This window comes from Lepisma saccharinum, chromosome 1 (assembly GCF_977018435.1).
Source record: "Lepisma saccharinum chromosome 1, izLepSacc3.1, whole genome shotgun sequence".
NCBI lineage: Eukaryota > Metazoa > Arthropoda > Insecta > Zygentoma > Lepismatidae > Lepisma > Lepisma saccharinum.
This window is the reverse complement of record NC_139229.1, coordinates 51,665,187-51,690,750: the sequence shown is the minus strand read 5'-3', so window position 1 is coordinate 51,690,750 and position 25,564 is coordinate 51,665,187. Positions and strand designations below refer to the sequence as shown.

Sequence of the window (25,564 nt, the reverse complement as noted above, 5' to 3'; positions counted from 1 at the left end):
TTTCCGACATTTGTCATTTTTGCTTGGCTACGTATAAACGAAAGAACATGTAATCACATAAAAAATCCGGCATTTGTTGTAGTAATGACATTTTCTTCTACGCTTGCAGGGGAAAATCCAAGTAGTATTTACTTACTTTGCACGAGAGATTGTGAATGTTTCAAGTGAAATTCTAATACTTGGTTGGGTTTAAACAAAATGTTCATTCAAATACAGTGCGGTCAGTTATTCATGTAACAGTTGTACTCCGTGTATACGCAAGATGTTTTTGTATCTTTGCGATTTAAATATTGGGCGCCCTTTTCAGGATTGTGCCGCCTCCTCCTCGCATTACCAAGCATAGACACATATGCATCATTAGATATTTTCTTCTTATGTCATGATTTGCGATATTTACATCCTATAAATTTTGAAATGAAGAAGCAAAGAATAATAAAGGTTATAAATATTTGTAGTTTACATTTCTGATTTTAAAAAAGTTTTGCGTATTTAAATACGCTAATAAATGTCTTAGCTCTGAAGAACATCTTATTTTGGAAACAGAAAATTCCAGGAGTGTGTTACCAGAACATTAGTTAACAAGTAAAGGAAGGAAGAAAATGTTAAGAATAATATTTAAAATAAATAATACACTGCCCAGTATGGTCTCAGTAGAAAAATTTGTAATTTAAAATTATTCAGCTCAGCTTAAATAAAATAACCGTTATAAACTTTGCATTACACATTACTACAATTGAAATTTACAAATTACACTGTGCAACAAATTTTAACTTTTTTCTGTTTCCTGCATGAAAGAGGGGGTTTCTTAAAGATTATGACCTCCAGAGTTCGAACCTGCAATTAGTTTTGCTGTATCACCCAAGGTTTTTCTGAAATACTGAAATTCTGAAATGTGACTCTCACCATGAAATTCGCCCTTATAAGCATTTCAAGCAAAATGTTATAATGAGTCTCTTGTGATTATCACCTGGTAATTTGTAATTTAGAAAAGCAGAAGTTATATGTAACTGAATTTGATGTAAATCATGTTGTTCAGAAGTGTAGTTTGAGACTAGATGTTTCAGAAGGTCTTAAATGTCCATCATGGAACTACACAGAGAAACACTGGAAAGTAAACATATGTGATATTCGTTCATACCAATTTAATTGCTCTTCTTTACATCAAAATGCATATCACACATTAAAAGGACACATTTGGATAAATGTATATTAATAGCCCTAATACACAAAACAGAATGTTCCTGTACCACTACTTCCTGACCAGTTCAAAAACAAAATTGTTATTTTCTCAGAAACTGTGGGTGATCTATGCAAGTGTGGGCCATATCTGTTTCTAGTAACTGCCAACCTATCACAAACACCACACGAAATCCTTTGTTGCACAGTGTTATTTATAAAACCCTACTTAGAAAGAGAATAATTAAAATTACTGAGCTGAATGGTGATATATATATATTTTTCACCTGTCCCCCCAAGGGAAGTATGATATCTAGGAGCCACTTATCACTTGAAAATCTTTGATGGGAACAATTTTTGAATTTGAATTTAAAATTTTGGATGCATCAACACTTAGGCTATTTTGCACCCGTCACGTTATACGGGGTCGGGCCTCTTACCATAACAAATAACATCACTGTAATGTCGCATAACTAAAATCTTAAAATATTCTGACTTAGATTAAAAGCTGAGGCTGTAAAGAGGCACTCACCACACATGAGGACAAAAAACAGAACAACACAGAATTATACTGGCCATAGGACCAGTCGCCATAGCCTCGTTAGTGCAAAAAGTAGTCCAGGGTTTGATAGGAAGAAGTGTCGATTATCACATTGTATGTTTTCCACCTCGCCTTACATCTGCCAAGTGTAAACTTATCCATCGCACATCCTGACTTTGATGTATTTAAAAATAAAATTAAAAATAAAAAAGTTTGAATGGCACCCTCTGTGCATGGTGCCCTGGGCTTCAGTGCCCCTAGCTTACCCTCACTATGGGCCTGCGCCCTTGAGACGCAAATTTTAAACTTCTGGAGCAACAACAATTTAAGGTTCAAACAGAGGCTACGAAATGGTTTTTCGTTGAGTGACAGCAGGTCATTTCATTGGGCCTCATCATTGTTATTTTCTGACTTTCTAGACAGGAGTCAGACGCCTCGTTTTGAGTAGCACCTCTATTGTTCTCACGATGTGGGTCAACACAAAAATTTTGAGTGCCTCCCCGGGGAATCGATCCTGGGAAGCTTGCATTAACAACAAGAACCATAGTTAGAACCTGGGATCCCTTGGTTACAAAGCGAGAACGTTACACATGACTCGTTTTGACTTACTGTAAGTTCCTTTTAGTTTGTGCATGTATTGGATAAAAGTAAATGATCAATATTAACGTTCAGTTTCTACCCAAGTATTCGCTTGCAGTTTTTTCTATGTTCGTTTAGTTCGTGCATACCACTCAACGTTGATGATGTTGAGTGGTATTCATCTGGGTTGTTTTATTCATAATTTTCTACAAACAAAACCATCTGAAAATCTGTTTCAGAAATTAAAATTCAGAAGGGAATTACATGAATATAAAACCACTTGACATCATTTACTAATTCGGCTGCAAGAACGTAGTAGCTATCATCATATTGTCACTGCTGAAATAACTTTAAAAAATATGTTATTTCGCCTTTTTACTCTCACAAAATGTTGCCAATCCTTGACTATATTTTGTCCTCACTTGTGTATTACATATTATGTACATAACATATTATGTACATTCATATCATATATTCATATCATCTTACTTTGAACTAATATTACCTAAATGACACCAAGCACCGTCGTGTGTGTTTTGTGTGCATGTAAGCCAGCTTTTGTTCTCAATTTTTTTTATTTCTTTCTTAATGTGTTTAGTACAAAGGTCGGTCAAAAAAGTAACGCACAATCCACTGTAGCTCGAGAATGGTAAGGACTAGGGAAATGAAATTTTGTAGGTCCTTTGGTTCTTTGGAAATGTCACTCAATGTATGATCCATGTGCTTCACTGAGCCCTCTTTTTTTCCATGACACGAATGCACGTTCGTAAAACTCTTGAGGTTGGTCTTTACGTCACTTTTTCACACTCTTTCACGCACGCAATGAGCTCGTCATCTCCAAACTGTTTCCCCCGCAGATGAGCCTTTAGTCGTCTAAACAGATAGAAATCCGATGGTGCTAGGTCAGGACCGTAAGGGTGTTGTGGCACCACATCCCAAACTGCCAATCTTCTGGACTGTCATGATTGCAGCATGCGGTCGTGCGTTATCGTGATGCAACTTTTATCCAGATTTGTTTGATTCTTCTCGACATGGAATTAGGTGTTGGTTAGGTGGTAAAGGACCACTGCTTCTACCTACAATTCCCGAGCTACAGTGGATCGTGGTTTACTTTTTGACCGACTTTTGTATGTAGTATGTGTCTATTTAGGTAGCAGAACAGCCGCAGGCTGAACCTCGTCCTTCAATAAAGAATAATGGAATTGAATGAGCTGTGCAACTACCAAAAATATATTCACGGACAAAAACTAACTCGTAGAAACGGAACTATTTCTCAAAGTAATGTGCTTTGTTTATATTAACTTATATATCTTTGTTTATACATATCTTGCAGTGGATGGAGAGTAGTGAGAACTACGGTGAAAACTCTGTCAAGATAGCCAGAACGGGGTTTGGATCCACGCCCTCCAGAGTATATAAAACCAGTCAAAAGAAACGGAGAGAGATCTCCTCAAGTGAGGTAAGGCTCTCGTAGAAAATATTCAACAGAGGAAAACCAACGGACAGCTCTTGAAAGCGATTAGTTCCACCTCCTCGTCGACGACCAGGGCACTTGGCCTGGATGGTTCCCAATTCCAAAACAGCCATCGACTAAATATGAGGTTGGCCTTGGTGTCATTTCCAGGCCTTTGCATTCATCTTCGGTTTTTCCCCTCTTCAAAATCTCTCTTCTTCCTCAAATCCAGGGATTTTTTACTCGCCCACCTACCTCTGCCTGTTTTCAAGCTTCGTAGGCATTCTTTTGAGAAGATGATTATATCCTAATGAAGCGAACTTTGAGGGAGTTGAGTTTCAGATGCTTAATTATAATTGGTAACGTTTTTATCTCTTTCAAGCTTCCAGAATTCCTACCAGTCTTCATCTTACTGAAATTTCAGGAGCACTTGGGAGGATTTACCTTATGAAACACCTCCTTTAATATGCACACTGTACAAAGCTACAATTTAATAATATTGAATGAGTTATAATTTGTTTATTTAGTTCTTTCGTGGTATTTGTATTTCCTGTGCTCTGCACCGTGTCATCAAGGCACATAGAGGGTATTTAAGTACGGCTCCACACATTCTTAATATCTGACGTGCTGGAGTGTGATCATCATCACGCTTTCACCAACTTTACTCCCAATGTCTCATGTATATCGTCGAAAAAATCCACTTTAGATAATCCATCCCAGGATTCGAACCCGGGTCTCATTCGTGAGATTTCTAAACTCTTGAATCAATCTTACAATCTTAATCTTAAAAGGTTTATTCAGATTTTATCATCTTGGAGTGTATGAGTAAATTTCGGGCCGAAACGACAATAAATTGTGTCTTAATTAAAAAGATGGGAGTTGTCTGCGAATAGAATGAGAAACTGTTAAGATGGTGTTGGGGATCTGTGGATGAATCTTACTTACTTACTTCTTCTTCCCCTTCGTGCTGTTAGGCGTCGGTGTCCTTCAGCCATCTGCTAAAACTCTTCCTATCTTGTTCCATTCTCTTAGCTTCCATTAGTGCCTTTCCTTCTTAGCTTCCATTAGTGCCTTTCCTCTTTTCGTAACCATCTCTGACATGTATTGCTCCCATTCTATCCGAGGTCTTCCTCTTCCTCTCCTTCCTTCTGGTCTCGCCTCCATTACTTGTTTCGGTTTTCTTTCTTCTCCCATTCTCATGACATGGCCATACCAGCCCAGTATTCTTATCTCTATTATCTCTTCAATTGATTCTACTTGTAGCTGTTCCCTGATTTTAGTGTTCCTGATTCTATCTCGTCTGGTTTTTCCGACGACTCTTCTGAGGTATTTCATCTCTGTTGCTGTTAATCTACTTTTTTAGAGCGTTAAGCTTTCTATGCCATAGAACATTGTTGGTGGTATGGTTTTGTAAATCCTTAATTTAGTATTTTCTTGTACCTCCTTTTTCCCTACTATTGTATTACTTATTTGGTAATATATTTTATTTGTTTTTTGAACCCTGCTATTTATTTCTTCTTCTACCTTTCCATCGGCTGTTATTATTGTTCCCAAATATTCATATCTATTCACTTGTTCTAGCTGTTCTCCTTGCCAGTAGATGAATCACTAACCTAAATTCTTTATTACAGCCTATATTATAATGAATATAATGAAGTAAAAAAACGAGTAATCAGAACTGGATCTACAGATCTTAAAGAAAAGTCACAACAAATGACATGTGCACGTTAGCAATCGAACTGGACCTGACACCCTGTGACTGAAACGTGACAGCCTTGTTAAAATTTCGGGTGGGTCGACCAGCACATGCTTGATGTCTAGTTTCCTTTCAATGGAATGAAAGTTTGTTCACGTTAATTAGCTGTCATTTCTTACCTGCGTAGAACGAGCGACACCTACACTGCATCAATGATGCAACCTATGCACGGTCCACCTTTCGCTTCATTCAAAGTACCATTAAAACTTTCCAGTAACTATCTAAGCACTTCAAAAATAACGAACTTGAGACAAAGACAGGGTTTGTCATGTCTTCTTCTTATCTTCATGACCTTATCAACAAACGCGTTGATTTTTGTCAATGGTCTGATCTCAGTTGATATCACCATGGTCAATATGTTGCTATCACCTTAATTAACGTTGTTATACAGTAAAACCTCGTTAATCCGGACCCCGATAAGGTGGACTTCACTTAATCCGGACAGGCAAAAGGCCAAATAAAAAGCAGATTGTAAGGTTTTAAATGTGGCTAGAAGTCAACAAGAGAACTTCCCAAAGAAAAGGCAGTCAGCCACTGATAAATTTTTGTTTGCCGCAGACTTTGTACTGTACTGTATAGCGTATTTAGGCCTATGCCCTTTAAATACACCATAATAAACGTGTTTTGTTACTATAAACAGAGTTATAATGAACTTTCTACTGTTCTTTTAGGTTATTTAAGTTAATCCGGACTTTCGTTAAACCGGTCAACTTATTAGTCCGGATTAACGAGGTTTTACTGCATTTCAATTCTTCATGGTGAGTGATAGTAACTGCGAATTTGAGAATCTAACGTAAAGCTGCAAATGCACACGCAGGAAGATAATAATGATTGATTGATTGATTTGGTGTTTTCAAGTCCACTTTATGCACAGTAAGGCTAATCGGAACTGCACCTACAGTTTAAAGTGGGATCCGAGCCACTGTGTGCCTCCAACGGCTCTCGAACCTTGATTTCAAGGCTACGACGCTATTACTGCACCATCGGGGAGGCCCCGGAAGATAATAATGATAATATAATTGTGGTTATTTTACGAGAACGCCCTCTTGGTGGCTAAGTGGGTTGAATGATCGACAGACATTCTACCTCTGAAGGTTCTGTGTTGGAGTTCCGTCCTGAACGTTCTTTGTGAGTGTCTCTCCATAAATGTCGCCTAATCAAAATTCATTCTCATCAACACGATTACACTAAGAAGGTAATACACTTAATCAGCAACCAATATAAACTTTGCATGTTGGAGCGCCAGAACTATTCAGTATTCTTGATTTTTTTGCGCAAAAGTATTGGCGTGTTTAACCTGTATTTCACAAGAAACTCACCTGATAGTAAATCTTCTATAACCCGTGCTGCAATTTCGTCCGTAGCTTTCAAATCTTCTGTTTTGCCTGAAGTACAAACCCAGCGAAACGGTCCAAAGCCCAGGGAAAATATATCACTAAAACGACAAATTATTATTATTATTATTATTATTATTATTATTATTATGTTATAAATAAATAAAAATCTACGTTTGGTTGAATTCGATTGAGTTTAATATTTTTGTAGCATGCACAATTATTTCTTTATAAATGTTAATTGCTTCCATAGTTGATGATACTGCAATCCAAACTAAATTTGATATCGTATCCAGATTGCGAGATTTAGTAAAGCCATCCGACTTCTTCAAACATACAAAGGTTCCTGTTTGATTTATTCATAACTTATGTGTAGCCTACATTCTCTGAATGGGGAAGAAGAAAGGCATTTTAGTATGCACAATGTGATTGATCTCTCTATTAAATACATCTAGCAACATATGCTGCATCCTTCTTACACAACGTGATTAATAAACGACGATTTCTGGCTTTGCTCTACCCTTCAGTGGACATAGATGCATGTGATGCATTGTGAATAGTTGTTTCAGACGCATTTCCCTCCACTCTGGTAATTGGTTATTACGAACAGATGCACAATTGAAGACTAAAATTCTTAAACGATGTAAGTGCCAGAATAATTCAAACACCGTTTTCCACGTTAAACTGTGAAATGTACCATGCTATATAATGTGGTAAACGTGAAAAGTGGCTGGTAGCCCTCTAAGAAGTTCAAAGGGCGTGTAAAGAGGTCACTCGTGTGAACGTTCTTACGGGCTGATGTGCGGAACGATGCGATTTCCCAACACTTTCGCTTTTGGCACTTACAACGGTTACCACTAATCCTCAATTTATGCACAATGTGATAAAATTTACGACATGCTCCTAAAGAAACAACTTAAATCTAACCAGAATATATAGACGGGAAAAATAAAATAAAGTTCCTCGTGTCATGAAGAGAGACATATAACGGATGTGGGGGCAGGTCCCCACATATTCCCAATCTCGGCCATTTTCGAGGTGATGTGATCAGCACCTTGCTCCGGCCGCCTTTAGCCCCCAGGGTTGGTCCCAGGTATCCCCATGATTTGAGGCTGGGTGTGCCCCAGAGCCGATTTATGCTGCCGGGACAAGGCCGGAAAAATTCCGACCTTAGATCACGGAGCCCTGGAATCGAGCCGGGGTCTCCCGCGTGGCAGTGAGACGCCCTACCGACTTTCTTAAAATTTAATTTAATTTATTTGTTTTAAAGGAAGGCCCCCTACATTTCAATTTCTTTCAATTCTAATTTTTCATCAGGACAGACGAACACAAACATCCATGTCCGAGCGGAGTTCGAACCCTGGGCCCCTGGCGTCGTAGCGCGCTATGCTAACCACTCCGCCACGTGGGCCAGCTTTAGATTTTTCTTGCGAGACCACAGCGGCTGAATATATAGGTGTTCAAGTGATTTTTTTTTTCATAATTTTCTCATTTTAGGCACTCAAATAGGCAGTTATCTTCGAAATAGGCACTTCTGACTAAAACAGGCAAGAATAAGCATTTTAAAACTCATGTATTCCTGCCGGTCCCCGTGGCGGAGTGGTTAGCAGATCGCGCTACGACGACAGGGGTCCCGGGTTCGAATCCTAACCTGGGCATGGATATTTGTAATTGTCCATTCATCAATTTCATCATGTCATCACTCATCCCCATCTTCGCAAATTAGCCAAAAGTGGCACAAAAGGCAAAGTAAAATAAAGCAAATCGGAATTTAAAAAAGTCATGTATTCCTGTCACAAATGACCTGAAACTCTTTTGATCCTAAACTTTTCTGCCCAAGGAGCAAAAAAAGCATTTTATGGCAGACCCTCAGCCTATTTATCACTACATTTAGTGCGCATGTACAGATGGGGGACAAAATAATACGAACACCTGTGAAAAAGTATGCCACATTTGACACCGACAGTACAGCAGTACCACCTGGTACTGAAGTCTGCCACCTAGTGGCCGTGAAGGGGAAGGTATTAGTCTGTCAACGGCAGTCATTGGTGGTGCATTCGTCTATCGTTCGCTCTCAAGAGACGCTGCAATGTCAGACCTGACAGAGTTCCAAAGAGGCATGATTGTTGGAGCACGTTCAGTTGGAGCCACGGTGACGGAAACCGCAAACCTTGTGGGGTGTGCAAGGAGCACAGTATCAGCCGTTATGACAGCGTACATGACACAAGGTAAGATGGCGTCTTCAAGGCACAACAGTGGACGAAAGACAAAGCTTGCTGCTCGGGATAGGAGAGTGTTGAAGCGCATAGTTGCCCGAAAGCACAAGCAATCATTATCCGAGATAACATCTGAAATAAACAGGCATCTCCAGGACCCCATTTCAACCAAAAACTGTCAAAAGGGAACTCCATGCTGCAAACATTCATGGCAGAGTGGCAATTCGTAATCCGTTGTTGCATCACGTAATGCTGTCAAGCGACGCCAATGGTACAGAGCTCACAGACGTTGGTCTCCACAGCAGTGGCAACAAGTAATCTGGTCTGATGAATCAACATTCACGTTATTTCAGATCACCGGGCACGTTTATGTGCGGAGAACGCCCCAAGATGCGTTTCATCCTTACTGCTTCTTGCCGACTGTGAAGCATGGGGGTGGGTCCATTATGATATGGGGTGCGATATCTTGACACGGTGTAGAACTACTTGTTTTTCTGCATGGGAAGATCAACGCCAATCACTATAGGAGCATTTTCGGGGATCATCTCCATCCTTTTGTCCAGACTTTATTTTCTGGGGAGCGGCCACTTTTTCAAGACGACAACGCTTCCATCCACACTTCTGGGTCTGTCCAAACATGGTTCGAAGAACATGACCATTAAGTAGGACATCCTGAATGGCCCCCACAGTCTCCTGACTTGAACATTATTGAACAATTTGTGGGGATATTTGGAGTCCAAACTGCGTGCTCGAAGTCCTCCTCCAGCCACACTTTTGGAACTGGAGACTGCTATGGAGGAAGGATGGCTCCATATTCCTTTAAACATTGTGCATAACTTTTATGCGTCCATCCCACGTCGCATACAAAGTGTACTTCAGTCACAGGGTGGTCCAACCCCATATTAATAAAGGTTTTCTCTAATTTCACTGGTGTTCGTATTATTTTGTCCCCCATCCGTATATCAGTTACGTATTATATTAATCGTAATAGTATATAAGAATATGAGGGCACTGTGGTTACTTACCCCATAATATCCTGCACGTAAGAAGGATAACGGAACTTGAGTCCTGATGAGTCTCCGGGCAAGGACACTTCGGCTCCTGCTCGCTTTGCCTCCAACAGGAAAGCGTTGCCATAGTCCCAGAAGAACATCCCGTGGTCAGCCAGTCTGTTGATGGCGCTCACGTGTCTGCGGAGACTCTCTTGCACCAGTTGGCGGAATTTATCTGGGTTTGTGGCAAGCATCTGTAAAATTATTGCATATTACTTCATTGTCGAAATTAAAAATCGATCGTCCAGGGTCCAGTCTAAAACTACAACCTTGTTTTCTCTCCTTTGGACGGGAACTTATAGGAGCGCCGGGCCAGGACGGCTCGGAGACCACCTTTATGGCAGTGACCCTCTGTTGCCGCGTTTACTTGCGAAGGAACTCGCGGTGAAACAGCCAAATTAGGTCCACCGCTTGGGCAAGAGCCGACAACGTTAAAGTTCCGCCTCCCCAAAGCAACCATTAAGGAAACAGGATTTTGTCAAAATAATCGTTCTGCGCCGTGATTGCACACCTGATTTTTTTTTAGTACAGCGGTTCGATTATAGTTTTTGAGGAGAACGCAAAAGTTGTTCAAACTTCAGCTTTTCTAAACAAAATGTAGGATGAGAACTATCTGCCGCACAGAATTGTCCCTCTTGCAGAATGTTTCATTTGGAGGGGATTCCCGGGCTTTACCAAGGAAATGGAATTTGGCAATTGCAGTTAGAAGAAGAGAAAAAGAACTGGTATTTTAAACAACATATCCCTCTATGGCATTACTGTGGCTCCTACAATAAATTAAAATAAATATATTATTTTAAAAGTAAATTTTAAAAATACATTTAATGCATTTAATTTTAGTTTATGCAAAGTTTTACTAATTCTAGCTACTTTACTTACTTTTAACTCCACTCTTAGCATTTGATAGTCACATGTTTCCAGGAATTATGTTAAAGTTTCAAACCTTATGAGGAAGGCATAGTTCTATTCATTTTTTATTATTTTAAAATTTTGGGTGCGTCAGCACTAAGGCTATTTTGCACCCGTCACTCTATACGCGGTCCAGCCCCTTACCGTAACTAAAATAGCATAACTGTAATGCCGTGTTGTAACTAAAATCTTAAAAAATTTTTGACCGGTTAAAAGCTGAGGCTGCAAAGAGGCACTCGGCACATATAACGACAAAACACACAACACACAAAATTATACTGACCATAGAGCCAGTCGCCAGAGCCTCGTTAGTCTGCAAAATGCAGTCCAGGGTGTACTGCGTGGAAGTGAGGTTGACAATTGGGTGTACTACGTTGAAGGTCACCCCTTACACCCCTATTCAAAATCAATAGAAAAAATATTTGTATATAATTGGTTGGCAGTTTGAGTACCAAGGGACCTCACAAGGAAAGTTCACAGAAACTGTGTATTGACAGAAATTTATGTAAGTTTAGGTAAGAAATAAAAAGTTCTGTAACTGTTTTTGTACCCACCAGATGTTATAATTGTACAAAGAGAATTCGGTGATAAAAGAAAATCGCACATCAAGATGAGAGTAACATTCCCAATACAAATATTAAGCCCCGCGACAGGTTAAGTTTGCAGCAAGTTTTCGCACATATACAACAAAATGTGCACACAGAATGTAGTTGAGCTGTAATGCTGCCAATTTTCTCACAGCCTGGGATATGAACAGCTTGGTGGTTGAGGCAAGACTGGCACGGGAGATGCCGAGTGCCATTCTCGAGCAGACTAATACATAAAATCTGCTGCAAACTTAACCTGTCGCGGGGCTTAGTAAGTTCACTCTCTTCACTTATTAGGTTACAGCATGTTTTGATTTCTTCAAGATACTTTTAGAAAGAAATATCAAATGATGTCTTAGGTAAACTGTTAACCAGTAGCGTACGCAGGATTTTATCAAGGGGACGGGGTTATTTCTAAAACTTTCTCCAAATTCACATTACCATTGTTTTATTATACTTTCATTATATAATAATAATCACAATTAATTAATAATACTTATAATTAATTAATTAGCTGAATTACTACTAATACCACTACTACTACTAATTGATTGATTGAATTGGTGTTTAAAGTCCACTTTATGCACAGAAAGGCTACTACTACTATTAAGTACTAGAGATCTACATAAATATAGTATTTACGAAAGCAATAGAACAATATCACTTTCTAGTCATTCGATTTTTATCAAATTCTGGGAGAATTTTTTTTCTTTGTTACGAAATAATTGTCTGGTCAACGAGGTGAGACATTTTAAGTGTGAAGAAAATCCATAAATTAAATTAAAATAATCAAAGTATAGAACTCATCCAAGGAGCTGTGGTGGTCTGGTCGGTAGAGCGTCTGACAACCACGAGGGAGATCCGGGTTCGATTCCCGGAATTGGTTGGAATTTTTCCGGCTTCTTCCCCACATAAATGTCCCCGATAATTCACATCTGGATTGTGTCTCTGTTCTTGCCAACAAAACATTTTACAATAGTTAAGCTTATTGTCGTTTGAATAATTGTCTAGTCAACAAGGTGAGACATTTTAAAAGAGAGACATTCAAACAATCTGCGGTAAACAATGGGAAGGCGGACTGGTGACTGTTCTTGTCCACCTAGCCTTTCTCTATACATTAGTCGCTTACAACGAACCAAGACCTTTCTTTCTCATTATTCACACAAAAAAATACATGTTCATTGAACACTGGCGTACGTAGAGGGGTGGCGGATGGGATTACAGCCCCTACCGAAATTGACAAAATCAGAATTTTCAAATAAAAATCCGTTAAGAACTTTAAAAAATCAAAATGTGTAAATGCGAAACCTCTTTTAAAGTGAGTCCCGACTACCATTTTTGTCTTTGAATACAATTTTAATAAACTGAAAAGCTCGAAAAATACGAGATATTTTATTATGCATCCTGCCCTCCAAAACGAAGGCATGTGCTATCCACATTTACTATACCAGTCCATCCCGAAAAAAAAATCCTGCGTACGCCAGTGTATTGAACATTGTTGCAACTGAGATACAAAACAAGTTTTCTCTTTTAACTCATAGCTGCCCTCATATTTTATTTTCAAGAATACTTGTTAATTTTCAAGGCTTTCTCTCTGAAAGACGCATGTGTTTGGAATGCTGTGCTTTTCTCCGTGCTGCATGGAAATAATAATTCAAATTATTATTATTATTATTATTATTAGTAGTAGTAGTAGTAGTAGTAGTAATAATAGTATTGTCCTAGATCTTTGACTGTGGTAAGTTAGCCATTTAATTATTTTTTTCCCACAGCATTTTTCATAACATTTCACAAGCTCAAGGGGGAGTTTAAACCCCGTAATCCCCCCCCTTTGTGTACGCCACTGCTGTTAACTTCTATTTATCCATTCAAGCTTTCAAACATACTGACTTCTATGTTTATTAAAATATTTTCGTTTATGTGAAATAGTTGAGTTTCATAAATATGCTATAGGTTTTGCATACGCTTATTAGGGGTTCTGGATGTTACATCAAATGTTTTACCCAAATAATAACATCGACAATAATCCTTGCTATCTGGTATGTGATACTTTCGCATGCTCGAGTTTGCTTGTTGATTTTGACTTTCTAAAGCTTCATTTCCCTGACTGAACGCGTATTATTAAACATTACAAAATATTATTTCTGGAAACTGATTTGTGTGGCTTCCGTGGCTTATATTTAGCACATTTCTTTCATCAATGAACAAGGCCGGTGACTTTCTCAAAGTGCAATGTGCAGTGGGCGTGTCCTCAAAGGATATATGAAAGGCCGATCTATATTTACATGACAGCTTTAAGTATTCTTAACTAGGCAGTGGCTGTGTAACGTACGCCTGTCTACAAATATTTCTTAAAATCATTAATAGACTAGTCGTACGTGTAACATTTGTTGTGTAACGGAAATCATAATTTAAACGTCTGGTTTGTACTTTTATTTACATACTAACATAAAAAAATACAATTGTGTTGTGGAGACTTTAACATTAAGTACTCCAACTTTGCAGTGAATAGTATGTAGCAAGAATTTATTAAGATTTGATTGATTGATTGATTTGGTGTTTTAAGTCCACGTTATGCACAGTAAGGCTAATTGGGACTGGACCTACGGTTTAAAGTCGAATCCGAACCACAATGTGCCTCCACCGTGTCTCGAACCCAGGACCCCTTGATTTCAAGGCGAGGACGCTACCACTGCGCCATCGGGGAGGCCAATTTGTTAAGAGCCTTAATTGACTAGTCGTATGTGTAACATTTGATGTCTAACAGAAAAACACAAGAAACCATAATTCAAATATGCGTTTTATACTTTTATTTATGTACACTATTGTATAAAAACAAAACAGTTGTTTTAGTGAAGATTACAGCAATACGTATTCCCAACCTTGCAGTTAATATGTAACGTATCTGCAATCTTTAATTTATTAGTCGCACGTGTGATATTTGTTATGTGACCGAAAAACAGAAAAAATCATAATTTATACATGTGGTTTGTACTTTTATTCATATAATTTTAAAAATACATAAAAACAATACAACTGTTGTATTGCTTACAATCTGCACAGCAATAATTTAGTGACGATGATTAGCATGCAACATGCATGGAAAATGTTTACACTTGTATGTACTACAAAATAAAAGGGACACGATTTAAAAATAATAATAATAAGTATTGTGTGCGGTAAAATGTCGAGTGAATCCATAAATATGCCCAAGGGTAAGATTTATGGTGCTGTAGTCTAAAAAATGAACCCGCTTACAGAGAGTTGGAGATCGGGAGAATGCGGGAAAAGTCGTAATCAACATGGCATTAAACGTGTGGTCTAGGTGTTCCAGTAAAAACCATGCTTCTGATGGCCGTTGTACAGCTTCTACCTACTGCAGTAACAAAGGAACATGCTAATTTCCTGGTAGCCATGCATACTTCGCGAGATATATGGGACACATTCCAGACTCGACAGAGTATAAATCTCTAACCATGCGAAAATGGGTGTATCAAGGCCTTGCATCTTAACAGGGGGACAGTGGTAACTAATTCCTCACGGTGCATTTAGCTTTGGTGTATTAGTTATTTCATTATTTGTTTGCAGGACTGAGACTATTACAGACAATAATATAAGTATTGCTATTAATCTTGCGAAATGCATTATGGTGTAAAATTCTGATTTGAATTGGAAAGCTAACTGTAGGTGCTCCAACATGGTACAGAAATGTATATGATAGTATCACGGTCTATCCATGTTATTTCTTTTTTTTTAATGGTGAATTTTACCATTGTGCAAGTTTAACAGTGTTCCAATATTTTATTTACTTTTCTTGTGGGCCTGCTTAAAAGATTTTTAAAGGCAATTCCAACGAATATTAGGAATTCCGTATGAATCAGTGTCATAATACACACAACTGCAGAACGCGATTCAAAGTTCCATAAAAAGGGCTCGGTTTACGTTGAAAAATGTTTTTCATTCATAGAGGAAAGGTGGCAGGAGCATGGTGTTGATCACATCACTTCCACGAATAACCTAGATTACGAATGTGTAGAGCCCTTCCTCCAAATCCACCTACATGCTTTCTGGTTATGTTTCAATGTGCAGTGGGGAACTTACTTTTACCTTTTATATTCAATAATTTTGGTAATATATTTTCATAAGTAAAGTAATAATTTAATTTATTTTCAATAACATATCAATAATAACATGAAATGAAAACAATTTATTTTCAGATTCATAATAAAGGAAATTCATGTCTCGCCACCATTCAATAATTTATAAACTGTATAATCTTATAAAGCTTTAAAATTTTATAAACCTTTTATAAAGGTCATCTTTCAACATAAAAAAACCTTTCTCTGGATGATACTAACATTTATGAATAGTTTTGGGGGAAGATGTGCCAAACACTATAATTTGGAAGCAGGATATCTACTGGAATGGAAGAAATTGTTGCACACATCAAAATTGTGTAAATCTTTTCAAAGTATGAATAATTTCGCAAGCTGCCTTCATTGCTTTCGTCTGGAAAATGTCTATAATTTTACATGACTAAATTCCGAGTGAAATGCATGCTTGCACAGTACAATTTCGCTGCTTTCTCTCTACACTCACATACTCTGCAGTCTCGTATTCTTGTTCCCCCTATTTTTCTACTCGTTGCCATGGAGATCAAATAAAAAAATATTTCACGGAATGCTCGTCAACTTTTAGTTTCCTTTGTAACCAAGAGCTAGTCCATTTTGCTACTTCGCACTTGAATTACGATTTTCTTGTTAAATGAATCGTACGTTGTATACAGAAATTCATTCTCAAACGCCGACCCCGTGTCGGAGTGGTTAGCACATCGCGCTATGACACCTGGGGTCCGGGTTCGAATCCTGGCCTGTGCATGGATATTTGTGAGTGTCCATTCATCAATTTCATCATATCATCACTCATCTCCATCTTCGCAAATTAGCCAAAAGTGGCACAAAAGGCGAAGTAAAATAAGCAAATCAATCAATCAGTCTCAAACAAAACAAATAGCATTAGCCGATTGCGAATTCATTACTAAAGAGACACGCGAAAATAAGCTATTTCTCTTTGTAGGATTCACGAACATTGTTGGTTGAACTGACTGTTCATGAACATTTCAAGAGTTTGGATGTTTTAATGTAAATGTTATCAATACAGTTTTAAAATGTTACGAAAGGAAATTTGTGGTACAGAAAAACGAGACACATTATAAAGTTAATTGGATAATATAGTCACGTAGATATTAAAATGTTGAAGGTGTATCGCACAATGGTTCAGTTCCCACTTTAAACTGTAGGTCCACGGACGTCCGCAGGATTTCTCCCTGGAGCGGAGCTTACCAGTGCTTACCAAAGCAGTGCAAACTGCTTGAAGTTCTTGCGTTCTTGCAACGACCCGTACCATTCTTATTTTATTTTATATTAATTAACGCCAATCACTGTGAATAAAATGAAATTTTAAGTTCATTTCCCAGAGGGCCACATTCCGAACGCCGATGGTACCGACTAGCCTATCGCAGCACAAAATAAACACGAACTTTGACTTGACTTGACCGAACCAAATATTTTGAAAATCATTCATCGAGTAGTTTACAAAATCTTGCCAAGTGAAATTCAGTAACGCTTCTTGATAGTGGATGCAAGTGATGAGCTATATTTGTGTGTGTTTAAGAGATCTTTCACAACACAGTGCAGTGAGTTATTTACATAACCTATAACACAGAAATCTGCGAGCAAGAAAATATTTAAAAATTACAATGGAAAGGAGTAAACATTGAGAACTAACATTTCTTGCTTCACTACTATTATCTTGTCAAAGATATTCCGTGGGGTTAAAGTCTCAGCACGTCCTTAATCAGCACATAGCCTATTTACAAGAAATCTTGGACGAAAATTTTAGACAAATTATTCAAGAAATATGTTTGTCAAAGTTTGTTTTAAGTTCAATGTGACGTTACAAACATTTCATTTGATATACCGAAAAATACATAAACTATTAACTAATTCTAGAAAATTTTGACGGTTTGCCCCATTCATTTGTCTGCTCATATCAACCTTACAGGGTGTATCATAAGTAATAGCGCAAACTGACACAGTTGAAAGTACACGATAATAGAAGCAAAAAAGTCTCAGTAGACATGCGTCTGCAAACGAGCCGTTTTCAAGATAATTGCGAATGGGTGGTTACAAGCCCCCACTGACTTCATTGTTTGTAAACGTCGTCCTAGTTGCTAAATGCTAGTAATGTGTGGGAATGTGTGGTTAGAAGCCGTCACTGATTATTGCATTTTGTAAACACCGACCGTTCCGAGGTTTGTTCTTTGTTTACAAAACACAACATTTCCGAGAGGTGGCGTTGTAATCAAACAGGATGCATACAATCAGTACAGAGAATTAATTGTACATGCTTGTGACCAATTCAGAAATGAACCGGGGCTGTTCGAAAGAATTCGAAACTCAATCGGTGCGGAATCGCGTACAGTACTGCATCCAGATGAAAAGGACGACACTTTGAACACCTCCTTTAACAGGTGCGAGTATACAGTAATTGTAACATGTAACATACGTACTAACGTTTGTTAAAGTAAGTAGAATGTTCAATAAAAGCAATGAGATCTCCAATGACTTTTCTTACTGTATTATTAGCATTTTACCAACTGGTACGACGATAAACAATGAAGTCAGTGGCGGGTTGTAATCACACATTCGCAATTATGTCGAAAACGGATCGTGTGCGGACCCATGTTTACTGAGACTTTTTGGCTTCTATTATCGTGTACTTTCAACTGTGTCAGTTTGCGCCATTACATGTGATACACCCTGTAGATATATTTTGATTTCTTGGAAACAACTACAGATATAATTCGTGAAATGAAATAATACTAGCTACTGATATAGAGCGACCACAAGGAAAAAAACCTTGAACGAAAAGTCCCCGCGCAGCTTTCCCTTCTTCCGTTCAGCTCTGGCCATAAGGAAGCATGGTCCACTTTCCCCCCCCCTCCTTCCAGGCGGGAGTACGGTGCACAGGAGTCGCGAGTCTGCGCAGGTTTCTTTGCTTGTGGTTCCACTATAGTGATATATTTACCATGTCAGTTGATACGTGCTCCTGTCTGTCAAAGGGAGTCAAAAACGGACAACAATCAGCATTATAGCTACCTATCAGTAACCAACAATAGTAGAAATAAATTTTGTGAGAAAAATGTAGATAAGATAGTAATTTTACTAAAACATTAGTTTGGATTAACAGAAGAAGTGGTTGGGTAAATTTATGAAAAGATTGAAGAAATTATGGTAAAGAAAAGATCATGATTCATTGTCGTGGGTGACTGGAATGTTGTAGAAAGAGATTGAGTTGGTGTCCACTTTGTGCACAGTAAGGCTAATCGGAACTGGACCTACAGTTTAAAGTGGAATCCGAACCACTATGTGTATCCACCGGATATCAAACCCGGGACCCCTTGATTACAAGGCGACGACGTGTTGTAGAAAGAGACGGCCAGGCTGGGAACAGAATAGGAATATAGAGGAATGATTGGGGCTGACCTCTTAGTGAATTTCTGTGAAAGAACTCGTGAATTGTAGGAACTACACAATTCCAAAGATATAAAAGAAGAAGATATAAATAAATGGGCATACCTCAATGAAAATTATCAAAAATCATATTATTGAGACTAAGTATTTTTTGCTTGTTTCCAATTTTTTGAAAAATAGATGTGTACGTTTTCAAACCCGTGCGAGATGTAAATGTTAATGTTTTTGTCGGAATAAACATAACTGCAACAATGTACACGTCGAGACAATGTTCAAATTATAATAGACCGCGATTGTGTTCTGTTGCCGGGTGATATCCCATTTCATCCAGTATAATGTGAATCTTCTATAGTTATGTCTCTAAACATCAATTCGAAATTTACATACACAAAAGTTTACCCTTAGACTCTGACATACCCTGACCCACAATTCCAACTAAATTCAGTGAAGTGTAGTAATCTTGTGTGCGTGTGCATATTTCACATGAAAGTAAGAAGAATGAAGAGGTACACTAATGCTCGGACCCAATGGCGGAGACTGCCTAGGCTACACCACGGCGGTAAGCGCCAACCAATCAAGGAACAACGTTTCGTAAATTTCAAAGGATTTTTCTTCATTGGCAATTAGTAAGGTCAGTGTAATGTTAATAAGCTTTCTGTGGAAAAAAAAGTATTCATTGCAAGTTGAAATACAAACAGGCATGGTTTACGTTGAGATACCTTACCTCATGTGCTTCATCGAAATTTAGTTGTGCTGGATAGTATCCTCCATTAAACGGATTGTGGCATGATGTTTGGTCGGACCCAAGATCAACGAGTCTCTCTCCAGTCGTTTCCAGCTCCTTTACCAATCCTTCCCACAGATCAACCACGTTCCCATGGTAACCGATGCTCACAGCCTGGAAAAAATATAAATTGAATATTAGTTTAGCATTAATTACGAGTAATGTTGCAGGAGAACAGAAAATATAATGCCCTACAAAACAACCACTACATACTTAACCAGCATTAAGCCAAATGGATTTAATATTTCAGCTTTCATAGCTTCAGTTTTTGAAAGTCTTCCAAATACATGCAGCTAAGACGGGTCTTCAACATAAGAATACTTAATTTCCTTGACAGATTTTCTAGGTTCAGATTTTTGGTAACACATTAACATTTCATTTTTTTTTTCATTTGTTTCATCAGTACACCATTCATCAAGATTGTTTTCAATAGTACATAGTCACAGAAAACGTTCATAAAACTTTTACTAAGCTTTGATAAGAGTTAGCGCTTCATCTTAGCCATTATAGTAGATATTTAGCAATGAATAAAATATTTTTGAGTGATAATATTTTGCTCAGAAGCTGTAAACATGGTGAAACAAAACAATTTGGAGATGCTGGTTATCGATCCCAGTACCTCTCGCATGCTAAGCGAGCGCTCTACCACCTTTTTTCTTTCTTTTTCCTTTTTTATTATTATTTTATTATAATTTTTTACCATTTGAGCTACATCCTCAACGATGAGATTAATACACACATATTCATGGCTTTGACGAACATAAATTCGAGCTTTACATACTTATTATTCTTTACTTTCTCCTGTTGTGGGAACGCAATAAGGAACACTGCTTGAACGTGTCCTCTTTAACAAATATTGAGAAAAATACTCATGAAGACAAATAGTCAATGTTTCAATAGCAAGGTTACCTAAATCTTCTTAAAGCATACGAAACTATATTTCGAAAAATTAAAGAGTCTCTCCGATGGCGCAGTGGTAGTGTCGTCACCTTGTAATCAAGGGGTCCCGGGTTCGATACACGGTGGAGGCATATAGTGGTTCGGATCCCATTTCAAAGTGTAGGTACAGTCCCGATTAGCCTTTCCGTGCACAAAGTGGACTTAAAACACCAACTCAACTACAACAGCATTTCGAAAACTTACATTTGTTGATCTCAATTGATTTCATATAATATCAGAATGATGTCGAACTAGTCCGTAAGTAACCTAAGACACATTTTTGTGATAAAGCATTTAGCAAAAAAAACGTTGTTAACATTTTTAGGAAGCTTTGTTTAGAATTGGCGTTTCTCATTCATGCACACAACTCTTTTTTTTTTTTGGCAACGTATCGCCTTGAGATATCAAATTATGGAAATAAAATCTCCATACAGTTTTTAATTACATTTTAGTGATGGACAAGAATTTACAAAACTTGAGCGAAATTTCATATAAAACTTGAAGATCTGCAAAGTTCTAACGCCTAAACTCCTCTTCCGAACCGTTGGCACAAATACCCCACACTTTATTTTTTGTGATTGATATGTTCGTAACAATTCGTCGTAACCCTATAGTATAGCTCAGGGGTTTAAAAAAATATTCGTTTCACGGCGCCCTTAGTGTTTCAAGATTTTTCAGCGGCGCCCCAGTCAGAATGTAACACTTGCAACGCTCAGTTAGTGTGGTTAGATAAGTTGCCTTAAGTTAAAAAAGTAACACATATTTCAAATTCAGAAACATTTTACATGTAAAAAGTACTAAATAAGCACATATTTGGAATGTCATTTCAGTAAAAATATTATAGCATTTCCTGTAAGCCAGCCACGGCGCCCCGACCCACACTTTGGGATCCACTGGTATAACTCGAAATATTTGACAGTAGTAACACTCGAACGTGGAAATGACGTCCAATCAAGAAATTCCACGTTGTCATCACTTCACTCTGTTTCTGTTAAATGTTTGGGGAAAAAATGTGTGGATGAAATCCTACTTGCGAGGATATTAATGTCACCCCTATAATTAGGGTATGAGACCCTGAGATTTGAAAATCTATCCGAATGGCTCTAGTTATTATGGTACTTTAATTAGTTGCCTTTCCGTTTTGATGTTGAGTTGTTTCTTTTTATAATCCTTCACTTCAAGTTGATACGAAACTCATGTTATGGTTAAATAGGAAAGATAATCTTTCAGATTTTCATTCCTGTGTTTATACTTTCGATGAAATCCAGATTTGAAACCGAAATTTCAGTTGGGAATTTCGATATATTCCAAAGGCGCTTCAATGTTCATAAATGTGAATGAAAGCCATTCTAAATTAAGGCAATCTCCTATAAGCAATTCTGGAAAATGTTGAGGTGGTTAAACCTTCTGATAATGTTCCTTCTACGTATCATGAAGATCGATGCAGTCACTGAGATAATGTTTCCTGTCACGCATTAGTTGATTTTCCTTCTTCCTTGTCGGTAAGCTGTCTGGACAGGCACCGGCTTGGGCCCCACGGCTTCTGGGCGGCCCTGTAGTCGATTCTCCGCGTCCGGCACTGTCGAGCTCTCGCGACCCGATCTCGATCCTTGGTGTTCTCGTTGGCTTCTCCTCCTGAGGCAGGTTGTTAACCCCTTTTATAGTGCTCTTGGGAGTTGGGAAATGCTGAGGATAGGTTTTCAAGTTATGAAATTTGTTTCAATACAGATGGGAAATGATTGGAAAATATCCTGGTCCAAATCATTTGCCCCGGGATTCGAACCCGGGCGTTCCTTGTGGTAGCCAGATGATTTTTATCAACATTCGATTCTCCTTTTTCTTGCAAGGACTCAAGGAAGTGGGCGAACATATTTTCTGATAGCGTCATCTTGTATTTTTCTCGTTGTTTTTGGTTCATCACCGATATTGTTCACTCCCCCCTTTCCTCCCGAGTACTTTTTATAATTTTCCGAGGCGCGTGTCTATTCCCAGAAAAGCTCTTATTTCCTCCCCTTAGTTTGCAGCGCTAAAACACACCCTTCTTCATTGTTTTGGTTGCGCAGTCATGATTCCTCCCTCCCATCTTCCATCCCTTCACAACGATTTTTCTTCCTCCTTTATTCGGTCTCCTCTCAGTCGACAACCCAAGATTCATGTCTCCTCCCTTCTCTTCTGCTAGTGGTATAAAAACCACGATTTATGTCGATGCGACGGAACCCTCGAGAAAGGACGAAGACGAAAAAAGGCAAGAGTTAACAAACTTGGGAACAAAAAAAGGGGTTAAAGTAAAATATTTTTACGAGCGAATGTCCACATCTTTTGCTCCCCTTCGCGGTTTCATTTTTAGTGGCTTCTTGTGTTCGATTGCTTAGATAGGGATGAGATCTGTTTGGCTTTTTTTAGTCTTAAAAGGAGGCAAAAAGTGGAGTTGTGGTGTCATGTTCGTGTGCACCTTTTGTTTTTTCGGCTGACTAAGCCTTTTTTTGTCTCTGGCAGTTTGAGAATCCCCGATTCTTTTAATAATTCATTCATTGCTGACAGTTGATGCATTGGAGGATGTAAACAAGTGGGGCACGCTGATTCATGAGAAGGTCCAAAAGCATTGTTTCTCTCTTAGCAAAAAAAAATATTCCAACATGCATGATCGTATATGTCTAGAAGTTCAACAGCCATTGCACTGCAGCCTATATTATATTGCGTACCCTTTGGGGTCTACGTAACTTACACATATTAAAAGGTGTCGTTGATTGCAATGGCACGCGAACTTCTCTCCTCAGACAGCAGTACGATCTCGACGCAATCCTTACCCGTTAATACGTTTATCTGTGGTTTTACGATACTAATTACAAAGGCTATGATTTTGATGCAAATGCATCTTTTTTTGGTAAGGCAGAAACATTGCATAAATAGATAGAAATGTGTTTGTATATTGAATTAATTGGTATGCCTTTGTTAGGGCATTGTTTTGCATTTTTTGACCCTTTTTGGAGTAAAGGGCATTTTTAAACTTTTTAAACCGTTTAAGTCATTTTTCCACCTTTCAAAAGTCATTTTATGCATTTTTCTACATTTTGGTAACAGAAGGGGCATTTTACATGCAAATGTAACCCTCTGAAGGAGAGATGTTCCCGACTCTCGTCTCATTGCCTTCAACGCAGTTCTGAATGACTGTGTTTGAAGAAACAAAGAAATTCTGTCCAGTATTGTTGACACAAGCAGTTGTGTAGCAATTCAGCTCAAACAATGTGATTTCCCCCTCTATCAGTAAATATATTGTTGCCAGACGGATTATTGTTAAAACAAGGGGTACAAAGTTTTGGGCTCTGTATCGGATATTTTGTCAGGGAAGCAATTTGCACTCAATGGAATTGAAAGTGACTTAACAGCAAGTGCTATTGTTCATTTCAAGTACGCTCCTCTTGTGTCGGTTGAAGTCGAGAGAAATTTTTCCGTGTACAAGGCTCCCTTGTCTAAAAACCGACAATCATTCACTTCTGAAAAATTTTCATATGATTTTCGTTGTGAACTGCAACTCGGTACTTAAAGAGTAAAAGATGACAAAAAGCGAACTTTCTTACTTGTACTAACATGCGCAATTAACATGTGATAGATACTGTAACGTGAATTTGTAATTTGATTGAATTTCTCTTGGTAGTTTATAAATTTGTTTTACAAATCTTTCAGAATTTTTAGGTCATTTTTCTAAGTTTATAGGGCATTCATTTTCTTGCATGTATGAGGTCATAAGTGCATTTTTTAAAGGTCATTTTTTGGACGATTTCTTCCGACATGGGTGGGGGGGGCAGAGCTAAGCTAAGCAAAGCATAAATACCGAGTTTCAGTTTGCGTGGGGGGGGGGGTTCACCGGTAATGCAAATCTAAAACTATGTTTTGATTATACAATTGTACACACAACGGCAAAAGAAACAGTACGCGAATTGTCCACTACCATTTTAATTCGATCTGCATTACACAATGTGATGATAATGAATTGAAGTAAAGACGTCAATAAGCAGCGGGCTTCGATCCAACGCAGTTTTATTCCTTAAAACAACATAGAAGGTAGAATAAAAAAGTAATGAAAATAGCGGTGGACAATTTGACTCCCATTATATTTGCCGTTGAGTGTACAAAATGTAACTTTTTATTGAGAATCTGATTATCATGTTATGTTTACAACACTTATGTCGCTTTTCTTACAATTTTGACTAATCGCGACGATGAGATTGAGTGATTAAATTACGAATTTGATTAAGGAACACTCGCAAAGAACAGGGCGGGATTCGAATCCGGGGCCCCTGGCTAATATCACAGACAAATTTGTTTGTGGCAATATCCTACACATTGTGTTGATAATGTCGAGAAGAGAATCCTGTGCAATTTACCGTCTCTTTGTGTGCAAAAAAATTATAATTGTAAATAAAAGAAGCATTCGTAATATAAATCCGAGGAAATAAGGACTTACAATGTTCACACATATTCCACAATGAATTTATGAAATTTTCATCACACATTCAATACTTTGCTTGAAAACAATGTTGCAAGTGGGGGACCCAAACAAACTTTGGGTGGCCCGGACCCCCTTGCACGTCCCCCCCCCCCTCCAGGGTTTCGGCGCCACTGCACATTGGTGGATATAGCGGTAGAGACACGAGGACACGTACCCCTCCCATAAAGCTGGACCCTGTGGCCGAGTGGTTAGC

At 38.2% G+C, this 25,564-nt stretch overlaps 1 protein-coding gene across 1 annotated transcript in view; it reads right to left on the bottom strand.

Moving 5' to 3' along the window:
* Positions 1-25,564, bottom strand: part of LOC145995147 (urocanate hydratase-like) — a 145,833-nt gene that overhangs the window by 57,144 nt on the left and 63,125 nt on the right. The window contains exons 8-10 of the mRNA XM_083131699.1: positions 19,863-20,036; positions 10,081-10,301; positions 6,825-6,940 (exon numbers count right to left, since the gene is read on the bottom strand). Of these exons, the coding sequence (XP_082987825.1) occupies positions 6,825-6,940; positions 10,081-10,301; positions 19,863-20,036 (511 nt within the window). The remainder of the gene's footprint in view (positions 1-6,824; positions 6,941-10,080; positions 10,302-19,862; positions 20,037-25,564) is intronic.